Below are 26,942 nucleotides of genomic sequence, written 5' to 3' on the forward strand. Positions count from 1 at the left end.
GCTCTAAAAATAAAACTGCACTTGAAGGGCAGAAAACCTGAGGTGGATTGATCGAGTCCAATTTTAAAAAAAATTGTTGTTGTGGTTTTGAATATTAATGAGTTTAAAAAAAACAACAGACAGAAGGCAAGTTTGCTAAATGTGAATGTTGAGATGAACTTTATAGCTTTTTAGTATCATTAAGTTTTAATGGTGATAATATATTTCATCAATAATTCAGAGGTATTTTAAGTATGAGTGTATTTTAAATGCAAACAGTATAAATCTTCTTCAGTCCAAAATCACATTAAACTAGAAAGGCACTCAGAGGGTGCAGCACTCCACCAAGGTCAGCGCAGTTAATATTTTAAATAAAGTTTAATGGTTTAATGGTTTGGCCTAGTCTCCATCTCTCCAAGAAGCTTTATGACATCCAGCCTAGTAGTTGTTATATAGACAGAAAAACAGACAAACCAACATTGTTGAAACAGCCCAGTGCTTTATCCCAAAATTACTTTTATAACCAAGAAAATGATCTAGAGAGTTTGCCAAGATTTTCCTCCTTGGCAGTGCTTCACATCTCCACCAAGATTCATGAACTTCAGCCAGTTCATTTTTCCATAATATTGCTGACAGACTGATAAATAGTACTTAAAAAATACCCCTGCTGTGGCTACGGAAGAGAAACACACAATTTCATTATCAAATCATAAATGCTTTCATTACTTGTTACTAAAAACGGTCATCTCAAGTCACTAATCACAGATGTATTAAGAACTCGATTCAGATTGGTTAGGTGGCTTCCTTTAATGAATTGGAATAAAAGTAGTTCAGTGGCTTCCATAATACTGGGATGTACCACATTATACTGCTATTTTTGGGCCCAGAGAGCATGCTCAGCATCATTCTTAATAGTCGAGTCCATAAAGAGCATCGACTAGTTGGCTGACTTCCTGTTGGCTCCACATAAACACGAACAGCGCTTAAATAAAATAATCAGTGACTCTTCATGATGTTTCCAGATGATTTTGAACCCCATGGATCAAATTAAAAAGGTTGCTGATCCTAGAATATTTAATATTGCCGATGATCTGGATCTGGATCTGGATCTGGAGACCCAGTCGCACAGGCATAGAGACTAGTTGGCAACCACTTGGCAAACACCTGTCGCTAGGGGAAAATATATAATTCCAGATTGATTGATGGAGGTTTCTGGTTAGCAGACAAGTTAGTCTTCCATGCAAAATAGGAGACCACAGCAATCTGCAAGTGACCAAAGCAATCACAAGAAAGAAGCACGTTCTATGGGACTGATTTCACCTGGTGACAGCCAGTAACTACTTGCAAGCCAGTCAGGGAACACACATTTTTCCCTAGTGACTGGATGCTACCAGGTTTTTTCTGACTGGTTTCTAGGCCTGTGTGAATAAGGTCTAAACATATAAAATGGGCATCACTGACTTCAGTTTGTAAAGATGTGGGAGGGTGCTAGGTCACATTTGCAAGCATACCAGTATTCATGATGTCTGAGGATTTAATTTAGTGGACAAATGTGATCAAAAGATAAAACAAATCAATTATAATATATGGTATTTTATTTCAGTTAAGAAATTGACAAGCACTCATCAGTCAACATATTAAAACATTTGTGCCACGTGTGCAAACTCACACGACGGCTCCTTAAAATAAATACTTTTAAGAGGAAATAATACAGACAGAATATGTGAGGCTCACACCACACGGACGAACAAATTCTCCAAATGTCCAAGAGACAAAAGGGTCTGAAAGTTCCCAAAGTCACCCCGACTCTCCAATGAAAGGTGTTTGTATAAAACAGCTAGGTACTTTTAAAAATACAGAATCTTACAAAAAGTTTTATCTTTTCACTTCTTTAAATCACTGGAAAATATCAGCTGGTATTATGACAAGAAATCAGGAAACTTTTCCATGTATAATCATAAAAAGACAGAATGTGCTTCTGCATTTTTACATTAGTATTCACATACATCGTGAGTGAACTGCATCGAGAAAGTCCTCCACACCTCGGATGGTGCTGTGATGGAGAGTGATGTTTAGCGCAGGGCCGCTCCCCATTGTTGCATTAAGTATCGATCTTGCCATCTTTTCAAAATCGCCGCAGTATACCCTCAACGCCCAGGCTACGTAAAACACACTTCACAGCCAAGTGTTCATTGTCTTTATAGGTTATATTAAAAACAGTGTTCACATTTTCTGTATATAAAACAAACAAAAAAAGTAAAAAACAATATTCTTTTCGACAATTTGTCATCTTTCCAATGGTCCAAAAGAAAGAACAGCCAACAACAGGAGAGGATTTTACAAGTTACAGTACAAAAATGTGATCCAGGTGGTAGCACATGAAGCATGCATGTGTTTGTCGCCCTGCTCAGCCCTAAAACCCTCATGCGAAGACATACTGTATAAAAAGGCCACATGGCTTTTCCTTCTTTTTTAAATGCACAAGTACTCCGACGGCTGACCTCTTTGCTCTGCTCATCCGAAGACCAACAGAAGGTGAGTTTGTTTTTATCTTATTTGTGGACTCCACTGTAGATACGAAGCCCCTAATGGTCAGTACTAGTGTTTGTTTGGTTGAAGCTACTCACAACAGGGGGGTCAAACTGGCTAAAGCTACAAAGTCATGGACAGGTCCTGTGATGGGAAGAAGAGACACCTGTAATTTTATTGTTGGCAGGTGAAAAACCACTTTGGGAGAGTTTGAAAGTAAACATCTCAACGCTGAAAAACCTTTGACACACCATCTTTTCTCAGTGGAAAGAGAAAGTTGTACAGTCGACATGACTTTGATGTCCTGAATGTCCTTCTTGGACTTTATAGTGATGAAAGGTTTGTGAAGAAAAACCATTTCATAATATATTTTTAACAGTTTTTAATAAAACAATCATTCCTAACCCGTTGCACTGGAGGCCGTGGTTGGCCTGCTGAGCTTCGATGCTGTGTGGTTAGCTGATCATAATCATTTCATAACCAAATATGTCATCAGTCAAATGTTTGTATGAACAAAATCCAGTGATATTTGTCTGCTTTTGATAATCAGATCAATAGTTCTTGCTTTGCAAGAGACGATCTAACTGAACAACTGTTGCACTGAAACAACGTGAGCAGGTCTGACTGGGAAGATAACGTTGATGTTTCAGCAGCTTGCTGGATATTTATTGTTTCAGTGGTTTAAGTCTAGCAGTTGATAACATTCGAATCTTTTGTTACAGCTGGTAGGTAGTTAGCTTATCAAGAGGAAACAAGAGGAAAAGCAGTTAGAAAGTGATGTATGAGTGGTTTACAGTTTCTGTGAGCATGCTAGGACTAGCTTGGTCCTAGCATGCTCTTTACAGTACACCATACATACAAGACACCACACTGTCAAGCCTTAAGGTGGACTTCAAAGAAGTATAATATGAGTGACTACTCCTCTGTGGTGTCTGAAGCCATCCACAACTGAGTATAATCCCCACATGACTGTTGGCTACAGTTGCTTGAAGGCTAGCTGTTAGCCATGCTAAGATTACGAGCTATAGCAGCTGTATCTCTTCCAAAGAATTCATTTTCTTATTCAAGCCTAATCAAACTGAGGTGGCTGGATTGGTAGTTCAAAAGGCTAACATAGAAACTGCGATCCACTCATACTTGCATTCACACTACGGCCAATTTAAACTCACCAGTTAACCTAACATGCAAGTCTTTGGACTGTGAGAGGACACCGGAGCACCTGGAGGAAAGCCATGCAGAACAGCCAGCCAGGAAGTTCAAATCCAGAACCGTCTTGAATCATTATTCCATTAAAACATGAAAATGATCAATATTTGAGCTGGAAGTTTCCCACCCGTGAACAATGACCTGTTTGTGTGTTCACAAATCTCACAAGCAGTTCTTACTGCGTATTCAGGGTTCATATATACTGTATGAGCACATGTACAAAAGGCAGTTGGGCTTGAGCTTGAGTCCGCAATGCTCCCTCTTCTTTAGATCATCCCAGATAAAAATGGGACATCTCTGAAACAGCTTCTTTTTTTCCTTTTTTCCTACTCTTAGTGTAGAGGCTAATGAAGCCCTTCAGCTTTATTTTATATCTGTTCCATAATCTTTTGTATGGTAAAAACAAAAACAACAAAAGCATAACTTAAGATAAACTCTTTAGGCACTGTTTGATTTCCAAGGCTTTCAGTTGTAGACTGTGATTACAGGTCAACAAACGGAAATTGAAAAAAAAAAAAAAAATTAATAATAAAAGAAACAACAGAGAGTGATGGCTCTGCAGACGAAACACTTTCTCCTCTCTGATTTATCAAGGTCCTCCAAGTCCACTTGCACAGCCAGACAGACTCACTAGAAGCTCTGTGGTGGAGAAGTTATAAGGGCAGAAAGTGTCTAAAGGGTAAGTCTGTATAAGTTCTCAAGGTTAAGTTTCAGTTCCAGTCTTTAACGAATCTTTCTCCTTCATAAACAGAAAACAAAGTTTGCATCTCAACCCATTATCTTCTGGGGAATCTCTATAGAAGCCTTGATGAAGATGCAGTTGTCCCGGATGTAGTTCCTCTTCTTGATCTCCTCGTGCGAGATGAACTTGGGGTAACCGAAGCCCAGCGTGCTCTCGTCCAGCGAGTTACGGCTGCTGCAGGGCTTCTGGAAGTTCTTCCAGTTAGGGTCGGGGTTGAAGGTCTCCGTGATGTGCTGGGGTTTTGAAAGCGACGGGTCGCTCTGGTCCAGAATGGAAAACGTCACCTTGTAGGAGAAGGGCCACTCCAGCAGGTTGTCATATTCTCCGGGCAGCACGCGGATATAGACGGAGAGGTGAGAGCCCTCACCACTACCGTTACCATTGAGGAAGGCTGACACCTGCAGCTTGTAGCCATAGCGGTGAGTGTAGAAGGGTGGGCTGAAGAACTCGTGGTTACTTCTGAGTTTGGCCTCCTGGAGTTTCCGTGAGTAGTCACTGAGTTTCCAGATGAGTACGCCATCGTGGCTTACAGACAACTCCTCCATCTCCCTCCGCAGCTCCAGGATCTCCTGCCGCTGACGACCCACCAGGTTACACATCATAGTCAGGTGGGACTTAGTGGTGTCTTCCAGGTGACGACCAATAGCCAGTTTGGGGCACTGCAGAGAAGGTGCAATCTGATTATAAAAACAAAAATCGGCTTCCCATCAGTGTAAAAGACTGCTTTTGTGCGAATCTTAGTTATTTATAGTATTTCTCCCAGCTTTTATACAGTAGGAGACACTTAAAACTTCCTGTGTATCAATTAATAATAAAACCAACAGTAATATGATGAAGATGAGCATGCTCAGACTGCAAAGTGAATCTGCACTCTGCTTTTGTGTTTGTACTTTCCATCAGGCCATCTTTAAATAGAACAAGTCAAGCTCTCCAGATGCTTTTTAAGTCTTAACAGAACACCAAGCCGGAGTTTGGTGCTCATCAGTCACTCTTCCTCGAGCATATCCACATTTCTCCAAATTGATGTGGGTTTTATAAATAGACAGAAATGCACTGTCAGAGTGTAGAAGTGTTGATCTCATTAAAATAGACCCTACAGCCACAGCAGTGCATGTCTGAGAAGAAGAAAGGCAATACTTTGGACACATTTACCAAGGACCAGAAGTTTTACTTCTTGGACAACAAAGACAAAACACTTGGCAAGTCTTCTCTTAAGGCCAAATGATGCAGGTCTTACCCTGTGTTTGCACCCGGCATCTTTAAAGGGGCAGAGAACGAGGGCGCTACCGCAGTTGTCCTTCATATGGTTAGCCAGGTCCTCTCGGGCAATGTTGGGTGTGCCGCATTGGTTTGGGCACTGGACAGGAAAGCGAGGGCAGTGGTACTGATGGTTCTGCAGAGGACAGAAAGCATGACCAGTAAGAACACAGACTGCACACCAAGGCTCAGATTAATAGCTGTACTGGCGAAAAGAAGCCCTTGAAAGTACCCCCCAAAAATACACTTGGGTTTAATAATGAGGCTACAGACATAGAAAGCATGAATTTATTTTTGTTTTAGCTTCAAAGAAAAGAAAAGAAAATGAAGCTATTTGCTATAGTAAATACAGTATGGTTTGAGATCTACGGCTGAATAAACCAGGGAAACAAGGGGATCTGGTTAATTGTGATTAACATTTTTATCCATTTTTGATGTTTTATAGATGTTGGCTGATCATTTCATCAACTGATTTCATTAAAACCAGTCTATAAAATGTCTTCCATATCTTCATGTGAAGTATTAGATTGCATATTATTGTAAATTAGTGTATGTTTTCATGGTAAAAACAGCAGCTGTTTTGAGATACCCCATTTTAGACTAGATGGTGACATGAGGAAGCAGGATAACACCTATCTTTGTAAACCAATTAAATGAGCAATACTGAGAAAAACTCTGAATATCACGTGACAACGGAAAAAGCTCTTCAACTCTAGTGCGTGCTGCGACCAAGATTGGATTATTACATCTTGGCCAGTCACATGGGGGAGGGGAGGGTGACACTGACTGCTCTGCCTCTGGCCAGATGTGTGCAGCAGGAGGTGCCTTCCCCATACAAAACCCCAGAAAGAAAAAACAGCAGCTTTACACTAAAATCCAGCTGCCACAAGAGAGAGACACCATGAATGGCAACACCCTTCAGCTACAGCAGGTTTTCTCTTTGCCATCGGGCTCCAATAGGCTGAATTACAGACAGAAGATAAAATGTGTCTCTGCACTTTATCTTGCCAAACATAATTATTTCACTAATAAAAAGTAAATAAATTAAAAAAAGAAATTGAGGAGCCTTTTGGGGAAAATCACAGCATCTGGTCATAAACTTAATGTGAAACAGACCTGGATTGTGTCGAAGACGAACTCCTTGCCGCAGTACTTGCAGGGCTGCGTGCGTTTGGGGCACTCGGCCATGCTGTGTTGGGACAGCAGGCGACGCATCATCCTCGCCCCGCACTTGTTCTCGCAGTAAACGCTCTCTTGAGGACATACGCCCTGGTGATTCTGGAATGAGAAAAATAAAAAATTAGATCGGGGTTATGACATAAATCTATGATTCAGATATGGAGGTGTGCATACTTGATGGTGTCTTTGATTTAAACTGGATTTTAATTAACAAAATAATGCTGTTAAAATTGGGTTATACTGAATGTTATTGCAGCAATGAACACACCTGCATCCATGCATAGCTACTCTATTCAGTAGCGAATCATAGGGATCTAACTGGAGCTTAATCTAATAACAAAATGTTCACTAATTATATCTAATGGTGTCCAGCACACAAAGCAAAACCTTTATTTACCCATTTTATATTGCTAGATTTGTGAGGCAATTTAGTTCCATGTATTACCACTGGGAATACTTTTTCAGTAACCACAGGGTATGTAGAAGGTTAAACTTAATTAATTTAATAAAAATAAAAACTGTATATTTAGTTTAAAAAAATGACCCAAGTAAAACAATCTTCCATTTAAACATAAAAAAAAAAAAAAAAAAAAAAAAAAAAAATCAAATTAAAGTGTTTCTGCCACTGCACATTTGTTTTGGCATTTTGTGAACTTTCAAAACGTAAAATTTCACGTTACACATTTCAGAATTTTGACTGTTATTACCAACTTTAACTGGTAGGAACAAGCTTTTGCTTCTAATGGGGATAAACTCATTAAAGTGTTAAAAATATTGTTTATTAACACCACATTGTAGTGAATTGTTAGCTTAAATGCATGGCTAACAGTTGTTAGCTAAGAGAATTCATAAACAAAATAACAAACTATATTTAATTTACTGTACAAAAACTGAAATTAGCTAGCTATAAATATAAACCTATTGTTTAATTTAAATATATAGATAATAGTTGCTAGCTAATAACTACACTATAGTAGAGATAAACAATTTAAGCTGTTAGCTAAACTGTAGCTGTAAAATAGCAATGAAATAGCAATGAAATGGAATAGCTTCAAGAAGCTATTCCAATGGATAAAATAGAATTATAGATAAATAGGTCATATTTAATAAATGACAAGTTGAATGCAGTTGCTAAGAGTTAATGGTAACCTTGAGCTAACATTAAACAATGTGAGAACCCGTGTTAATGAAGGAGTCGAGTCCAAGGCTGCAGGGGTAAGATATTTAGTTATTTTATAGATATAACCAACTTTGTAGAAGCTTTAACAACCTATTTTTTTGTCTTGTGAATAAATGAATCTTAGTACTACTGTTAATCTCAGCACATCCATATAAATACTTAAATTAGATACTAGGATTATTGGTAAAGGTCAAAAGTGTATTAATGTTCCTGTAATATTGGGCAAAGGGGAAAGCAGAGTAAATAGAGGAGGGGCAGGCTGGCAGTAATGACAGAGGTGCTAGTGAGAAGCCTGAATTACTTCAGCTGTGGAAAACACTTTCAGCATGAAAGACACAGTTATATATTCTTTCCTTCTGCCAACACACGTGTTATTTCAAAATAGACCTAGACTCTCTGAGGGCTCTGACACGCGCATTCACTTTTCCCGCTGCTTTTAACAAAGACACCTTTTATATAACCATGGAAATCATGTGTCGTCACATGAAGTTGTTTACAATGAGAGAGAAACCATAATAAAAATAATTTAAAAAAAAAAAAAAAAAAAAAAAAAAGGTGTGAAGTGCTTACCTCATAGGCTTCACCGGTGAACTCGCTGCCACAAAACTCACACTTGACCTTGCGCTTGGGGCAGTCGTGCTGCAGGTGGTCGGGCAAGTCGCGGCGCGTCAGCTTGACTGAGCAGCGATTGGGGCAGGGTATCACATTGAAGGCGCAGGTGGAGAAGTGGCCCTGAGAGACACACAACAGGTCATCAGAATCACCCCACATGCTGGGTGCAGCAGCGGAGGAAGGAGGCATGTATCAGAGGGCATGGCTTCTTACCTGCAGCTGCTTCATCTGGCCAGTCCAGCGACAGCCCTCCTCGCTGTGGATGCATCGGATGGGCAGAGCCAGGATCTGCTGCTCTAGCTCTGGGTCTGGGTAGATCTAAACAAGAAAAGCAGGAGTAGGTCGGTGTAGCAGATTCCAGGATGTGTCCCCACTGGTTAAATGCATCTGGCTTTGACAAGTTTTTGCTACATTTTTAAGCTTTGTCATTACTTTGAGGTTAAGAAATATGGGATAAATGAGACACGGGTTAAGTGAATAATGGGAAATCATAAACCAGAATACAGACACTCAGTGGCTGCTCACAGTTGCACACACTGGAGATTTATATTGCAAAAAGGGTAAATGCAGCCCTCATCAGACTGCAGCACAGTGACTCAAGCCAAGCACTGCAGTGATAATGAGTAAGTCTGTGGTTTTATGGGACCTCTGAGAGAGTCAGAGAGGGGAGAGAAGAGGAAAAGATTTATTTATTCTTGGTCACAGAGTGATAGGGATGAGTCAGTTTTCTGCCCAAACACCCCAAATCCTTCCCTACAGTACGCTGTCCAGAGGATTTACGGCTCTTTCGCCGCATCTCCATCCCTTGTGCTGTCACACGAAGCACGGGCAGAGCACTGATCAAACAAGAAAAGCCACTTCCTCAAAATGTCACAACAGCCCTCCGAACAAATAACGGCTCCCAGAAAGTGCCCGACTGCGCTCACGTGTCTCTGCCATCGCCAGCAAGTTAAAAATTCATTTGGAAAATGATCTGCAATGAAACCCTCGTCGTTTCTCTCATTGTTTGCAGCAGCTTTGTTAGGAGATAGACGCCTTTTCAAGTGTTTTAAAGTATATCTCTGAAGTGAAATGACATCCATAAAAAGCAACTCCATTTACACTGAAGGAGCGGGTGATATTTCAGTGCCATAATCACATTCTCTGAGGAGAAACAAAGAGCAGAAAAAAGTCCTCTAAAGCACACTGAAACACTCTCTCATTGTTACAGTCTTGGAATTTGCAGGGGGACGGCAATAATGACCTTTTAATAAGTTAGTCGCAGGCAGATCGGGGGGGGGTTAAGCTCTTTGGAGCTCCAAGTTGGGGGTTTATTCTGTCTGCTGCAGCAATTGTTGGCCGTGCAGTGCTGCTACAGCAGAAACAGTGCAATCCTTTAATGACTGCAACACTGTTGTTCTGTGGGAGCGAGGTTGTGTTTGTGCATGTTTTCGAAGGACAGTGTTCAGCGAGCGTTACAACAACCCTGACAGGGACCACCAGGATGGGGTAATTTACAGGCGACTGGGAGCCTTGGCAAATAACAGCGTCTGACAGGTGTGCCATGAGTACATCCTTCCCGTGGGGAGTCCCTGCTATTACAGGCGCCTTCATCGCTCTGAGCACAGCATGCAGACCTGCACTGCTGCCCCGCTGAGCCTGCTGCAGCTCGAGGTTAAACCCTGATAATTTCCTTCGTTTTTTTAATGAGTTTTAAGGTCACAAAAATCACCTTATTCTTCACCGCCTGACGGTATCAGCTTTCATTAAATCTGAACGATGATGAACTTCTATTGAGTGCAGCCGTCTTTTTACTTTTTCCAGCGGCTTTGATTGGACGGGCTTTGTGCACACAGGACAAGATCATAAAGAGTAAAGCTAACAAACTGCATGGGAGACTTATCAACTGAAGCCTAACGCTGCACTGAAAAGGAGATGATCCTTTCCTGCCCCTTATCCTTGTCTTCCAGTCTCTCATTTTGCAGTGGGGGTGTGGGTGTGTGAGAGCCAGCCGCTGACTCTGAATACAGTTAGTCATTATCTTTTCCCCCTGAGCACAATCTGATTAACTGCATTTAGTGTTCAGCTGAAATTTCTTCTGGACATAAAGAGATGTATTAAAAGAGGCGAGGGTGGGGTGGTACTAGTTTTAATAGATTTTCCACTGACTCTCAGTTAAAACAAGGATTCGCAAACTTACTTTCAGAAATTCAGCTTTTATCACACAATTGTAAAGTCAAAGCCATCATCCTAAAGCTGTTTTTTTGATAATTTGCATTTCCATCTGGATTCATAACTCCATCTTTATCTAATCTTTGTACTCGTCAGACATCTGATTTGCATTCGTTCCTATTCAGGCCAGTGTAGTCCAGTTTATTTACATCCTGAAGCAGATGAATGCAAACAAAACAAAAATGCTACAAAGCTAGTATTTTAATTATTCTAGCATCTAGTGGCATGTTGTCACATTGATCATCTCCAGTCTCATCTGTACTCTGTGTTTAGTGCTTTGAGCAAATGCTAGCGTAATAAATTTCTCAACCACAATGGTGATCACAGTTAATATATCTGCTTAAATTCTGGATGCTAACGTGGTAGAATTGCTGTACAAATGGTCGATTCTTTGATCTGGTGCACATCAGCTTGGTCGCACAAGCATTTTAGCACACCGATGTTACCTCACTGTGAGCTGTAGCATGGCTATTATCACCTTTGGCCTTGCCAAATGGAACTCTTTGAAAACTTCCAGTGTACAGACATCCAGAAACAAGGCAAAACTGAGTTTTGACAGGTTCTGTTAAGTGTTTTGTTTAACTTAGGTAATGTTGTTCAGTTTGCACATGGCACAAAGGTCTGATGCAAATTATAAGTGGTGGAGGTTTCAGGAACATCTTTTATGCTGTCCATGTCTCAAAGCAAGTCATTCCCCATCGACTTTTGGCAGAGGGTATTTTTGGTCGCTCCCTTATTTCCCGAAGGAGGTCATTGCAGTGGATGGATCCACACCTTTTATGTGACACAGATTTTATACCAGGTGCCATTTTTTTACATAACCATCCCATTTATCCAGACTCGGGACCAGCACTTGGACTACCATATGCCTCCCTGAGCCTGGGTTTGCGTCTGCCCCTGGGATCGGAACCATGCAAACCAAATGCATTAACCACTACATTATGGGGTCATTTGTTCTCGATAGACTCCCATGTTAAAATACCCCACTTCACATCAGTTCAAACAGGTTTACAACCTAGAACTAAATACGTTTGAGCTCTATGGATATTTTACTCCTTCATACCAACTAAACAGGGTCTGTTTTTTCAGATCCTGCAGTAAGGGGTGTAGCTGCTTTGATTGACAGAAGTGTAACCACTCAGTGTTTGCTAGGCCACAGCTGCTAATTGGAGTCAGTGAAGTGAACCACTCAGCTGCGTTTGTGGTGTTATTGCCTTTTGGAGCATTTTCAATGGAAATTATCGGGACTTGCTTTTTGGTATAGCCCGTCCAAGATATATCTACTAATTAGCATTAATTAGCAACTCCAAGCTCTCATCTAAAATATGCTAATTTGCCCCTGAAAAACAAACAAACCAAAAAAAAACATGGCAGCGGACAAAACAAATGTTGAGGCTTCCAAATGTGGTGGGTTTGGTTCATGTTGTTACCGTGCTGATTTTTCAACTAAGGAGGGAAAAATGTGCTTTTAAAAATACTCCTGCATGTGTGAGTTTGGCTTTAGTTTGGGATTAGGAGCGTCAGTCGTACCTTGGCATAGTCTAACGGCAGCTGATCCTCCGGACACTTGAAGACACCCTCACTGCAACAAAAAAAAAAACAGAAACAAAGAAAAGTTTAGTATTGGATGAAAAGAAGACAGAGAAAACAAGTTTAAAAGCATCTCAGCAAAAAAAAAAAAATCGGACATTTTAAAACCACACTGACCCTCGGACAGAGCTAAAAGGCTCTTCTATAATGGTCTGAAAGAGCAGCGTTGCTCTGCCCTTAGTGCTTCTCTGTCTCTTCACATACACTTTAAATCTGAGAAGCTGATCACGCTGCGTGACGCACTCTCATGCAGCACAGTGATGTCAGATCTGTGAGCTGCTGACTTTAATGACATTGGCTCTTCTGTGTTTGACCCCTCAAAGGACACGTCTGCACAGATTTTTATGACTGCAGAGGACAAAACTACACTGTAGCGCTTCATCTGTTTTTCTCTAAAACATAAAGAAATGATTGTGAACCCCACTGTTTAGCTTCTTTTTCCATTTCTCTTTTTGCTCTTATACCACAGCCGACATAATAAAGTTCTTGTTTTAACAGGCTTCAGTTTTTCTCAATATACAAACTGAACCTCGCCTTCATGCTCGAGGCTCATCCTCGGGACGATTGTCTGATCTGCTCGTAACAGTGAGAGGACTATTTTCTGCATTTTCCCCCTGCAGTAGTAAAACCCAAAATAAGACTTGAACACCCGCTTTACTACATACCCCCTGTGCAGTTTTTGTGGCGCCACAGAAGTGCATTCAGCAGCCCGTTTAAGGTCCAAATGAGTGAGTGCCATGGCTCATTAGGGCAGCCGTCGCCCAAACTCCCAGCCCTGATGTTGTCATAAAATATTCACACTTCTAAATAATAGAGGCAGCAGCCACTAGGGGTGAGCTGCTATACAGCGCCGAGGCTCACAGCTGCACAGCAGGCACTTCTACACACACAAACTTAAACAGACACACACAAAAAAAAGAGGCAATCATGGCTCATCTCCTGAGATTTTAACCATGTTATGATTGTCTGGAGCCTCCCTGTTATTTTTGAGTCACACATGTTATCATTGAAAGTCAGGCCATTTAAAAGATGTCACCTTATGAATCCGCTCATGATAAACATGATCACACGATCATGCTCAGGCTTCACACTGCGTTAACCGCTTGTTTTTCTACTCTTTTCTCTGTGTGTTGTCAAAAAGAGGTGACCTCCGTAAGTACACACGTGCCCCTCCTACCTGCTATGTAAACCTTGTATTTGTGAAGGCCAGCCAATCAGACCACAGCTTAAAACAGCAAATTTCTCACATATGAAAAAAGTGAAGGGGTCAGGATGAAATGATTTATTTAACTGTAATTTATGCAAAGCTACTGTAGCTGAAGCTAATATTAAAAATACAGAGCCGGAAATCACTATAACTGGTCCTAATTTCAGCAGTGGTTTTGCCTAAAACTATTTAGAAAACAAAAAGGCACAGGAAATGTGTTTTGGACAAAAGCCCTGAAGCTTCATCTGACCTGTGCAGAAGCCTCTCATAACCCCGACCATGGCCACATTATGCTTAAACTAATTAAGGGACAATAGTATGCAAACAGTAAGTGTATGCCTTTTGGTGCTTTAATTTGCTTGGCAGTGTCACCTGACTGCAGCTCCCAGAGGCACAGGGACATGTGACGGGGGGGGGGGGGGGGGGGGGGGGCGGGGAGTGCATGTGCACTTCACCCCCGTCTAACCAGCTGCTGTGAAACCAGAGAGTGAGCAGCAAAGAGAGGGGGGGGGAGCAGAGGTTAGGCTGGATGGAGGGAGGGTTGATGAAAAAAAGGGGGGAGGTTAATGCATGACGAGACAGCAGTAATTCTCTTCCATTAGGGTCACTGTGTCAGCAGGGAGCTGGAGACCAATTAACAAACCCACAACGGGCTGTAAAAGGAGGTCAATCGATTGGAGGCTTCGAGAGCCCAGTCAGCATCTCGTGTGGTGTGAAATCATTTACAGTATTCGTGGCCATCGCGGATTTAGAAAGCGCTGCCTGTCCCACAACTGTAAAGCGAGAGGAGATGGGAGGCGACAGGCTCTCCGCTCTGGACAGGGGGTGATGTAGGCGCAGGCAAGGGTGGTGGGGGTTTACAGCCCGAGGCCCCATCCAACTCGGGCCACGCATCTGACACACAGAGAGTCAGACAGGCGAAAAGAGCCTAGTCACAGACTGTCAGGATAATTCCTTCCCCGGTCACAGAGAAGCTCCCACAGCTCCCACACATTCATGTGTTCGGCCCCACGAGCAATAACGCTGCCCGACTCTCTCGGGTCGCTCTCGAATCGAACTCGCTGTCGCTCCGTGACAGCACATTAGCGGTGAACAGTGGGGTTGATGTGAGACATAGCTCCGGTTCAATTCATCCATCTTCTCTGCCAAACAATTTCTCTGGCTAGCGAGAGCTTTCTAGAAGAAAGGAAATATAAGGTTGTGGGTACAGTACAGAATACTCTGCTACAGGACTGCTTCAAGCGACATGTTTACTACAGCAAATGATTATCTGGATATTGATACAAATTAGTTTTTAAGCATTTATCTAAGAGCACAATGAAGAAAAGACCGGAAAACTGGTAGAAAGATCAATGGAAAGTTGAGCGGGTTCTTATATAGTGCATTTCTACTCAATTGGAACACTCCAACTGCTCCAGGATCAAACTACCAACCTCCAGGTTAGCAGTTGACCTGCTCTACCTCCTAAGCTATAGCCACCCTATCTAAGGTGAGATTTGAACCTGGGACTCTCCATTATCCTTGTGATACGTCCTGCTCAATCCAGTGAGCCAAAAAAGCAAAAAATGTTTTTTCTAAATGCTTGATGGTTCCAAATGTGTACAATTTTTTATTCAAACAATTTTCTCTTGTATAGTTACAAGCACTACTTTGTACAGATGTTCAATCCAACAAACAAAGCGATCTGAGGACGTCACCATGGGCTGTGGGGAATTGTGCACTTCTATGGGACCTTGACATTTTATAGCACTTTACACAGTAAGCAATTAGCAGATCAGTAGTAAAAAACATTGCACAGGACAGCTGCAGCCTGACAAAAGCTACTATAGGGTAAACATTACTATTACGCAAAGCCTGGAGGATAAACTTGAACTGTGCATGTGGGAACTCGCACCCCACAAACTTCTTTTGAAACGAGTTCGTAATAAATGTGCATAACAGTCTAGATGCTGGTAAACAGCGTTTCGGGGCTGTGTCGGAGAGTCACGGGGGAGCCGCTTAAGAGCGTATAGCATACAGTTTAACACAATCACTTCATTAAAATTTTATCTCCTCCTTCTGTCCACTCAGCTGCTCACAGGCATTCTTAATATCACCTTAAATTCACTGGCAGGCGACACCGTCACATCGTGTTAGGAGGTAGAAAACACATTCCCCCCCACACCAGGTGAAATACACCCACCCACCAATCAGCCCTTAAATCCCTCTTCCCTCTAATTGCCCTCTCTTTCTCTCTCTCTCTCTCCCCCCTGTCCTTAAATCTTTTCAGGCCCAGATTAAACAGTCGTTCATTCATCCAGCTGATACCACGAGGACAGCCGTCACAACATGCTTCGTCACTCTGCGCGCAACTCCTGACAGGCAGACGGTGAGGAGTACAAATCCCTCAGGTTTAATCTCACCGGCGCAGAGCAGAGGGGTGTTTTTCCAAGAGACAGCGACCAGCCTGCAGGCCACACAGAGAGAACATGTTGGTGACAGTCTGCCTCAGAGTAACCTTGAAGCCTGCTCTGTATTGACTAAGAGAGAAACTCCTAAACAAACCCTTCTGTGTTTGCCATTGTGGCAGGCAAGGTCTGTCGAGACGCACAAAACAAACTAAATCAAAAGCACGAGAGCTTCGGAGAGCGCCAGTCTGTGGCACATTAACTCTCTGAGCAGACTTTTGTTATTGAGTCAGATAGCTTCGGGAGCCTTGACTGAACTGCCCACTTATCTCCCGCCGGAGCTCGCTGCCAGCTTTTATGTTCATCCTTATGCTAAACCCTTTTGTCTTTTCAAGATATAACCAGGATTAACTTTAATATGCACAAACAAAACCTTAAATTCCACCAGTGCGCTGCATGAAGGCTTTGGGTCTCACAGCTGAAACTCTTCTCGTTTCCTCTCAGGAAGTTGAGGGAAAACAAGACCTTTGTTTTATCTCATCTAAAGTTACGATAATCCCACAAATCCATCTGGTTTTGGGTTTATGTGTGCAAGAAGTCAGGACTTCCTTCGTTTGAATCTTGTATTTTGAACAATAATGAGTACAGACTTCATAGAGACATCACAGAGTGCGTGAGTTTTATGGTTCAACTTCATTTAAATGATGTCTTTTTTGAAAGTTTGGGATACTTACAAAACAAAACATGTACCTCGAGTTTCACACTGTACTTTCTAATATTTTTTTTGTTTTCTGATGCTTCAGTTGCAGGATTAGGGTTTAAAATCACAATCAATCTTTCACAATACAGAAAAACACCTTTTCAATAACCATTAACTAATGTGAGAAGATCCGTTTCAGCTCTCGTCTCCCACTCTGCTCCAATTGTTCAGCAGGCCTGGCCAAAATGTGCCACCGGTACTCGATGAGTCACTCTGTGAGTAGAGGCGCAACCCTCTGGGAGCTGCCGGTTGCTAACAAAGCCCCAGAGTTCAACCGCACGACCAAAACTGCAAGCGAGGCAGCAGCATTCTTCGTTTCCAGGGTGTGTCAAACTATATGTGAGGCGGGCATTGCGCTTACGTGTAGAAGTAATGAGGATACGTACGAGAACGTAATAAGGAAAAGATTAGAGGCAAATCATTTTAGCCTGGGTTTTTTCTTTCCTGTAGGGGGGAAACAAAACAATCTAGCATGGACTTTGGACTCTGCATCCAACAAACTATATAAAAATAGAAGTGCTAGCAGATTAAAGGAAAGGAAAAACCTCCAAAACGCAAAATACAGGCAAAGATTGGACTGTACTAGAACTTCTCAGCCATTTTTACACGTGGACTCCAGTGCTGAGCCTTTTTATAGGTTACATGTGAAAATGCAAATATCCCTGCACAAAGTCTGCGTGATATCCGAGCGTGGAGGAGGGAATACTCTGGAGAATTCATAGCAAGCGAGTGCCTCCTCCAAGTTTTACCCGTGAACTTCCCCTCACCCAAAGCAAACAGACTATTTCCAGGAATTAGAGCAGGAAGGACAACTACCTGTTGTTCGTTACATGTGGGCAAGAGCAACTTGGGACGCTGCCAGGACCCGATAGTTGTCATCACAATATATGGAAAGCAGAAATCTACACACGCAAGACTATCAGGGAAATTGCAAGTGTGACAGCTACTACCAGTTTAATGAGAACTTCACACAGAGAAAGCCAACCGTTTTTCCAGAGATTTAACAGTTTGTTCTTATGTTTTTCCAGCTGTTTCTGAAGCTGTCTGACCACAAACCACAATTCGTTGTAATGTCTTCCAAATGAGAGTGGAGGAGCAGCTTTGCAACAGAGTTTTTAGAACAATGGGATCAACATAAAATACAAAAACCAACGACAGTCAAAGGTTACACTGACATCCTTCTGCACACCACAAACTCAAAGGTTACAATTAGTATTGTTAGTGCTGCAGCTCAGAGGCCTTCCTGAAAACATCCTGCCTCTAGCCGGGTGCTCTGTCCCTCTGCCTCACGATTAGCTGCGCATCCCCTGAATAAGCCGGGTGATGTTTCCACCTGTGGAACCTGATAGACTTCGCCCACAGCTCATTTGGCTTTCCGCCGAGCTCTCTGCGGCCCTCTCATTTGTCTGAAAGAGGAGGAGCAGCTCCTACTTTCACAGAGCGCGATGACACACCGGCCCACAGGTGGATTGACGGCTCCTTTGCAGACTTTCTGTGTGGCATATCCACACATGAATGACGCTGTGACAGCTGCTTGTGTAGCGCTTAATTCCTACAGGATAAGCTGTCCATACCTGTGGTTTGTTGGAGATTATATCGTGCATAAGCCCTCTGACGTTTCTGGAAGGCAAAGCTATTGACTACTAGGAAGCACGGTGACCTTTTCACATAGTATAGCAATGATTAAAAGAGGTTGGCACTGAAACGTCTTGGTGTAGAAAATTTATTTAAACTAAGGCTGTAGAACATAAGTGTGAAATGACTATATAAAATAACTACTTCACTAAAATCAAAAACCCACACATTTTTTTGTTTACAATTTGTAAATGTGAAAGTGTTTTGTTTTGTTCTTTCATTTGACATTTTCAGGTTTTGGACTCTTTTCTGCCTGATAAATAAAGGATTTCAAAGAAAAATAGCAGCAGATTGACTCAATTTTTGTAGAGAAAAACTAAACTAAACTAAACTGGATACCAAACGGTAAAATCTAACATTTTACACAAATAGCATATAGTTTTGTCTGCATCTCTATTGCTGTCCTTCAGTCTGTTACGCAGTGGACGTTTTAGTGTCCAATTCATAATGCTGCTATTTTTGTCTGAGCTAAATTTGTACAGTTTTCTGTTCCGTCTTTACTCTGTAAAGTACAGATATTATTACTGAACCTCAAACCGAGGCCATCTAATGGCTGATAGCTCAGTGATATTTACTATTTAGCAAAGGAATCACAAGACAGTCAGTAAATTTTGGTCAAACAGTTTCTTTATCATATAAATGCCCCGAAAACTCAACTAAAGAGAAGAGAGGACGGACTATTAAATTTTGCACTACTGTTTTTACCCTAAAATTATTCTTACAGTTTTTGACAGATCTCAGGAGGCTTTCTGTTGAGTTTAGCAGGATGCAGTCTGGAATATGACACCTGTAAAATCCTATCTGACTTCCTGTGTTGGTCACTAACAGCCACTGACAACTGTTTAATATGAAGCAACAATGGCTGACAGTCTGTAGGTCATGGTCATCAGCAAGAGAGAAATAAACCACATGTGACGCTGTGTCAGATGGCGCTTCAAATAAAGGCGGAAAATTTAACTGTTTTCAAAGATTTGTTGCATAATTCCCTGTAAATTGAACTTTTACACTTGTTTCAGTTCTCCATGTTCCTTATCCAGAAAAGGACTATTTTTGTTGCGTTGCTTTGCTGAAGCAGGAATAAAATGATGCAAGTGGAAGAAAGGCACTACTACTACTAGAGAGAGTGTGAGTGTGTGTGGGTGGATGTCTGGCCTCGTTCCCTGGCTTCATCTCCTGCACCCCATGCAACACACTCGCTGAGAACAAATGTGGACCAAGATAGAAAAACCATTAAAGGATGGTTTTACTACGAGCTACACAGACGCCACCTACAAAAAACCTGAACAAAAGAAGAAAAGTGGATTTCGAAGCTCCTGGGATTTTGTTTCGTGCCTACACGCAGGCAATTTTCTGACCACACACAAAACAGTGGAGATCAGGACACCTGAGGCCATCCCTGCTCATGCCGTCATCGCTTATGCAATGTTATTCATTTCTCTGTGCAGTTCACCTCACCGTGGTGACATTTGTGAACACGAGCCATCTGTGAGAGAGTTCGCACATGTTCTCACAGCATCCAAAGGTTGACAAAAATCTGTTTGTTTTTTATTTTTTTAAATGTCAGCTTGGCAGTAGCACCGGAAGCAGATAAAGGTGAATGTTGCCCCGCGCTCTGTGTCATCTAAGAGCTCTGACTGAGCGTACTCAAAGTGTGACCCAACAATAAGAGAATATTTCCAGGGACTGTCCGTTAAATTTCCAAATCATAACAAGTGATTGTTAATTTATTGCTTTATGCTTTTTGAAACCCTGAAATTATCTTATCGCACAACACCCACTCCTGAGAAGGCCTGCAATAAATGATCATAAATATGGACCTATAACACGTGACCTATGTCACCACTTCTTTATTTCTCAGCTGCTCCCTTAAGGCGTCGCCACATTGGATCATCTGTCTCCATCTCACACCATCCCTAACATCCTCTTCTGTCCCACCAGCCACCAACAATCTTTGTGGTTTTCCTCTTTGTCCTCATTCCCGGTGGCCCCAACAGACTTTGTCCAATAAATCCACTATTCCTCCTAAAGTGTATCAATAAGATACTTCATTTTGTTATAAGCACCATGTTGGTTATGTCAACCCATGCATTTGAACAGGATTACATTTTCTGTAAGAAAAAAGGGGATAAACTGAAGCATCCGTTAATAGTTTGCTATTAACAGATTAACTTTTATTGAACATATTTTGCAGTTAATAACATAATAATTCTGCCAACTTCCTTAATTATGATGCATTTCTACACACAAAGACCTGGTTGTACTTGTAGCATTACACAATAAAGCTCCATTGATGTGTTATTGGTTTCCAGAAAACACACACCTACATCTCCTGGACAGAAATAACCTTTTGTGCGATTATAAAAAGTAGAACTCAGTCGCTCGAGAGGTGAAACCTGGCGGTCGGTCTGAATTTGAGAGCAATTAGATGACGATGACTCATCTCATCGGCCAGAGGTGCAGCTCAGACACACAGCCACGAGGAAAACACAAAGAAGAAGAAGAAGAAGAAGAAAGAAAAAAAAAACACCTTTCAGAGGGCAAGCAGGAGAGGGGAGGAAGGAAGACCATATATGGAGGGCTGAAGGGAAGAGGAGGAGTAGTTATCTGAAAGCTGAAGGCAAGCTTGTGTGATGCATAATCCATCCTTAAGTGTGTGAGGAGGGGAGACGGCACATACAAGTAGTTATAATCCCCCCCACACTGTCTCCTTCCATCAGCGTGATCAGGCTCTGACATGGAGTCTTTAACAGAAAAAGAGGGGGGTATAAAAGAAACTGAATTCTCGCTCCTCCACTGACACTATGAATTTATAGCAGTCATAAACTCAAGACGTCCTCCTAGGTCGCACCTGGGATATGAAATGAGCAAGGGTTTAATGATTGATAGCGCTCATTTCCAGGTTAAATATGAAGTTAGCTGCAGCAGCTTGTCAGTTTAGCTTCGGATCAAAAACAAAGAGCTATCTGAAGGTTTCTGTACAGTTAAATGATAAAAGGGGTTTCAGGAGCCTCGCCTCGATGTTTGTTAAATACCCGCAGGCATGTGCAAAACCGGTAACTTCGAAAAACACTCAATTATAAATTACCCAAGACAAGATTGATTAGGATCTAATATTCTAGAGAGCAGTATCACTCCTCTCTCTTGACAAAGAAGCCAATAAGTGCATTTCCCAAATGGTCCAACTCTTCCACTAAAATGCCTCAAGTCATATGGAAGTCAGTGCCAGTTATGCCAGTTTTATACCAACGCAGACTGTTTTCTAAGGAACTTGGCAGGCAATCAAGGAAATAATATAACAGAATGCAGTAGGATCTTTTGTTTTCCTGGTCGATTTCATCCCCCAGATTAAACGTTGGATGCAGGAGGTACAGGAAAATCAATCCACTTTCATTAACTGCTGCTGATCTGGGAGCAGGGTGGTGGGGGAGTTGAGAGAGAAAAAAAAAAGAGAGAGGTCCCATCAATTGTACCGGGAGCTGAGCTCATGCATGCATGAGTGCAGTCACCCTCACCCACTCAGTGTACAGCAAAAGTGGGAAAAAAAAAAGGAAACGAGAGAGACCACCATAACGGAGGCGTACACGCACGAACAGAGCCCGCACTGCGTACATGAAAGGAAAGCAGAGCTTGAAAGGGGATGCTTTACGTTTGATCTGAAGGGCGGTTTGTGGAGGGGCGGGGCGGGTGGAGGACTGCATCTGGAGATCAATGAAAGTCCTGAGGTTTAACACGTCACACATGTGAGAAGGACTTACTGGCCATTGAAGAAGTGCTAAAAGCTGCAGTCAAGGTTGCAGCAGGTGAGAAATACCCCACTCTCCGTTTTACTATCCACTGTCACCAATTTGTGAAGATCCAAAAGCTACAAAGGAGCTGGAGAGTGATCAGCTATAATTCAGCAACAAATGGAAGCAGCTACATGCTCTACATTTCTCCAGACGCGTGCGATATTTAGCAGTTTTAATCACAGATGGCTGGTCTAATTTTAGTTCAGAAGGCAGATTTCTGCTCAAAAGAGCAATATGCAGCGATGACGGCTGGCTTTGAGGAGCCGCAGTTAATCTCGTGGAGCGCCTACACCGGACGGGGAGGCAATGCCTGGCCTACTCAAAGGAGAGCCACAAGCCAACTGTATGCATATGGCAGCGGAGACGCAGTAGCAGACAGAGTCACCTCATTTCCCCCATCAAAACAGCATTAATGAATCAGCTATTGGAGCCACAATCACGGAGAAGCACAGCATGAAATCGCAGCACTAATGCAGATTAAGTGTGGAAGCAGCAGCGCGCTTCGAGCTATTGTACAAGCTGCCTGTCAAAATAAGAGCATTTTCAATCAGTTTGTGACGTCTGCAATAATAAGGCATGAGGTGTGCTGCTCAAAAAATAAAGAAAATGTTTTCATTCAGGTGTTTAGTTTGAGGCAGTCAGCTCAGCTCAAAGACTGGAAGCAGGGAATCAGTCAGCCTGGCCCTTTAAAAGGTCTCTGTATCATCGTGGGTGGATTTTTCTTACTCTAGGAAAGAGCTAGGCCAGCTCCATGGTCTCCTGGTGCAGCTTCATAGAACACATTAGTAGGCTGAAAACAGGAGGGGGGGGGGCTCAGCTAGTCTGGCACAGTCCAAAATCTGCTTACTAACACCTCTAAAGCTCACTAACTAACCACTTTATATCTTGTTTGTTTAATCCGCACAAAAGCCTTTGCACAGAGCCAGGCTGTGCCCACTTCTACTATATTGAGCTGCTAGCTGCACATTCATATTCAGCAGGAATAGCATCAACACTCTTCTTCCTTTGCAAACCATTTCACATCTTCTCATAAACATCTCTCTGAGCTGGGACACTGCCGCAGGTCAGCGTATCTGACAGATGGTTGACAGCGAGGTGAGGAGGTTAATGCCCAGTAAATCCAGAGATAAGCATATTCTGCATCATAAAGCATTTTACTTTGAACACACTTTCTCTGATTAGTTGGGACACTGGATGGGAAAAATCAGTCCTTCACACAAATACTGGATTAACTCAAGATTTAAATGCCAGGACAGTTCAGCGGGTAAGACGAGCCGCTATCAGTCACGATGGAGCATCTCTGCCTCGCACACAGGAATAAAAAAAACATCAAAACTAAATTTCCACACAGAGGTGTAGGCTTCTATATTCTATTAGGCTAAACGCATGTGGTCAAAATGCCTTTAAAAAACAAACAAACACAAAAAAATCAAGACCATTTTATCTTCTCTGGAAGAATGACGAGAAATATGCCAGTGATTTGTTAACTGGTCCTAGCAGAGCATTTTTCCTGCGTAATGACCTCGTTTTGCTCTCTGTGGGGTTTGTTTTATGACTTTAAGAACCGCCAAGATCTGTTTCGCCCAGACGCCAAGAGGGACATTTCAACTTTAAAGAGAATTTAGGACAGACCTGGCCACCAGAGGCACGGCATCAATCAAAAGCCACTTAGAGCTAAAATTTCACCATTTAGTACCTATAGGCGCATGAGCTCATGGCAGAAGAGGAGGAGAGGAGGAACTGCTGCTGCTGCTGCTGCTGCTGCTTTGCATGCTCTCAGCATAAATCACATTTTATAGCAATTCGTAAGGAGAGTGCTTCGGTTTGCTCGTTTATTATGGAGTCGACTTTCAATGCCAAGGCCCTCACCAGACAAAGAAGACTGTTGTTTTTACAGCAAGCAAATGAGCCGTATACCCTCAAGGAAAGAGCCTCAGAGAAACACAGAGCTCATCACTCATCAGTTAACGCTATTATGTACTGCAGACTGACTGACAATCGCTTTGGAAATATTTAGAGCAAAGAAAAAGTGAACACATTCAGACCACAGACAAATGGTCGGTCTGCAGATTATGTCAAACAACTTCTGCATCACATCTCCGCTGAGAGACTGCAGCAGGTGGGCAATGCAGATAGCCCCTCCCACTTGTAATAGCTTATGGATCGTAGCAGATCTTTTCATTGATGTGCACCTGTTAACCTTGGAAAAGCAGGTGGAAAACATCCACCTGCTTTTAGACCTTATTCTTAAAAACATAAAAAATGTGAAAGTAAATGTAATGAAAAAAGTTAAGAGTCAAAACATGAAAACAATTTCCTTCCACTGTAATTCATATTTGGCAGTATGGCTCTGCTTTGAAAGAAGCAATGACGAGAGCATTGTTACAGGTGGAGGCAGCCTAGAACAGTGGGCTAAAGGATATCGGCTGATCCATCAGCTGATGTGCGTTAGTACTGAGATCAGTTAGTCTGCCGAGATAGTGGCTTGGAGGCCTGAACTATACGAGGCATCTAAATGTCACAGGTACAAAAATAGGAGGCAGGTACGAATCAAGCATAAATGCCATATTTCCATCACAGTTATTAGGTCACCGGTGCACTGGTAGAAAAGCACCTCCAGCTGCTGATCCTGGATAGCATTAGTTAGCATTTTAGGAAAAATAGTCTGACTTGTGCACAGAGAATAAATAAGCACTGTTGTTTCCTCTCAGCGGGTCAGCATAATGCGCAGCAACTTCCATTAAACAAACTGGATACACCAGAAAAAGAAGCCCTGCCTTCAATAAACAGCTGTCTGCTCTTCCCAGGCCTTCAAAGATAAGTACTCCACACACACTCCCTCCCTCAGAGCTGGTCTGCTATGTGTGAGAGAGATAGGAAGAGATAGCAGGTGTGGGTAAACCATTATCAGCTTTGCGTGTGAAGAAGTTATTTTGGTCCGACCCCACAGGAACAACACAGAGGAAGAAATGTGAATTGGCCTGAGATGGACGAGTCTAATCCGTGATAAAGAAGTTTTTATGTCTTGACCCAATGAATTTCCACAGAATTTAGTTTTTAGATTGCAACTTTGCTAGAGTGTGTCTGAGGTCACAGCGAACTGAAGACTAGAGGATAACGACTTGGATTTCCTCTTGTCAGAGTCTGCGATCTGCGTCGTTGTGATTCACTGTTATCGCAGCAGCAGAGCGCGGGAGGCACAGCCGCGAGTCTGATGTGTCATGAGTCACTTGTGTTCCTCTCAGGCAGAAAAACTGAAAACTTTTGCCTCTCAGCGCCGTCTTAACTCTCCTCCTCAATCCTGCTCACCTTAATGCCTCGCTTTATTGTCAGATATCGAAGAAAACAGCGTTACATAATTATGAACGTCTGCTTCCGGCTCGTTTGAATTACCACTGAACTGCAAGCGGAAAAGCTCCTTTTTCCTGATGTGTCAGTAAGCTGATTCGGGCCTGAGAGGTGTGCACATCACCGGCAGGCAGTGACAATTTTAGGTCCTGTGCTTTTGTGTCCATGGTAACTGGAAGTAGGTGTGTGTGTTTGGTTGACAGTGAGCGCGCGCACGCACGCACGCACGCACACACGCACACACGCACACACGCACGCACACACGCACACACGCACACACGTGCACTAATTCACAAAAAACACACACACACAGTCCTTTCTCGCTGGCCTTATTATCAGCTGCTGGAATCACACCTCAGACGGGCTGTGGCTCTGGCTTCTCCTTATCAGGTTCAGTCCCTACCAACCAACACAGAGAGCCCCCTCCCCACCCCCCACCCCCACGTGCCTGATCTGTGAGGCACCTCAAAGCTGGGCCTCCTGCAGTTGTCCACTTCTCTGCCTGCTCTGTGGACGCGGTCTCTTTGTTCGGCGAGGCGAGGCGCTGACGTCAAATCGCCTCCTTTGTTTCAAAACGCCTCGGTTTGAATTGTTCCTCGAGCACCGATTCTTCAACCTGCCCCTGTTGCTCGGAGCAACAATGAGATAAATGACAAGATTTTTCAATCAGCGCATAAAAGAAGAGGGGGAGGAAAAATAGAGGAATTAGCAACAAATACAGATGTCATCCATTACTCATAATAAACCCTTGTTTTTTTCAGCTGGAATATAAGCTGCACTGCTTGAGCTGCAGTATTAATTGGGGCGTCTGTATGGCCCTTTCTGAAGCAAGACGTTAAATAAGTAGCCTTGTTACTGCAGGGCTTCTTGATTGTCAACAGTGAAATTAGTATCATTTGTTCATCTGCTGCTTGTTGGAAACTAATAACTAATAATAATCTAAACCCACAATCAGCTGATCTAGTCTTCTTTCTATAGTCTCTGAGCTGAGGAGGTGAAGTAAACAAACGCTCCTTCATTCTGAACAGGGTGACTGACCCATCCGGAGGTGCACCTGATCGCTTCCTGCGCCACCCCATCGGGGGCTCAAAGTTGGCCCGTTCTGAAGGAGGAAGGAGGAGGCCAGGCACAATAACGCTGCGTTGACGTATCAGTAAATGAGCTGTGAGAGAGATCCGGAGGCAAAAACACAAGGGAGTCATTGAGCTGTTTGGTTAAAGGGCCACCGCAGAAAAATAGATGAGAGGAAGATGTAGAGCCTTGGCAGGAAGGAAGCCCTTGTCACTGAAAAAAAGAGGGCAGGCGGAAAGGCTGAGGGCCAACGGACAGTGA

At 42.7% G+C, this 26,942-nt stretch overlaps 1 protein-coding gene across 2 annotated transcripts in view; it reads right to left on the reverse strand.

Annotated features, from left to right (window-relative positions):
* Window positions 1–1,556: 1,556 nt before the first annotated feature.
* Window positions 1,557–26,942, reverse strand: part of traf4a (tnf receptor-associated factor 4a) — a 36,815-nt gene continuing 11,429 nt past the window's right edge. For both annotated transcript variants that reach the window (XM_003440272.5, XM_025898526.1), the window contains exons 2-7: window positions 12,426–12,477; window positions 8,898–9,002; window positions 8,643–8,804; window positions 6,830–6,991; window positions 5,694–5,849; window positions 1,557–5,115 (exon numbers count right to left, since the gene is read on the reverse strand). In XM_003440272.5, the coding sequence (XP_003440320.1) occupies window positions 4,483–5,115; window positions 5,694–5,849; window positions 6,830–6,991; window positions 8,643–8,804; window positions 8,898–9,002; window positions 12,426–12,477 (1,270 nt within the window). In that variant the 3' untranslated portion in view covers window positions 1,557–4,482. The remainder of the gene's footprint in view (window positions 5,116–5,693; window positions 5,850–6,829; window positions 6,992–8,642; window positions 8,805–8,897; window positions 9,003–12,425; window positions 12,478–26,942) is intronic.

This window comes from Oreochromis niloticus, linkage group LG14, assembly GCF_001858045.2.
Source record: "Oreochromis niloticus isolate F11D_XX linkage group LG14, O_niloticus_UMD_NMBU, whole genome shotgun sequence".
Taxonomy (NCBI): domain Eukaryota; kingdom Metazoa; phylum Chordata; class Actinopteri; order Cichliformes; family Cichlidae; genus Oreochromis; species Oreochromis niloticus.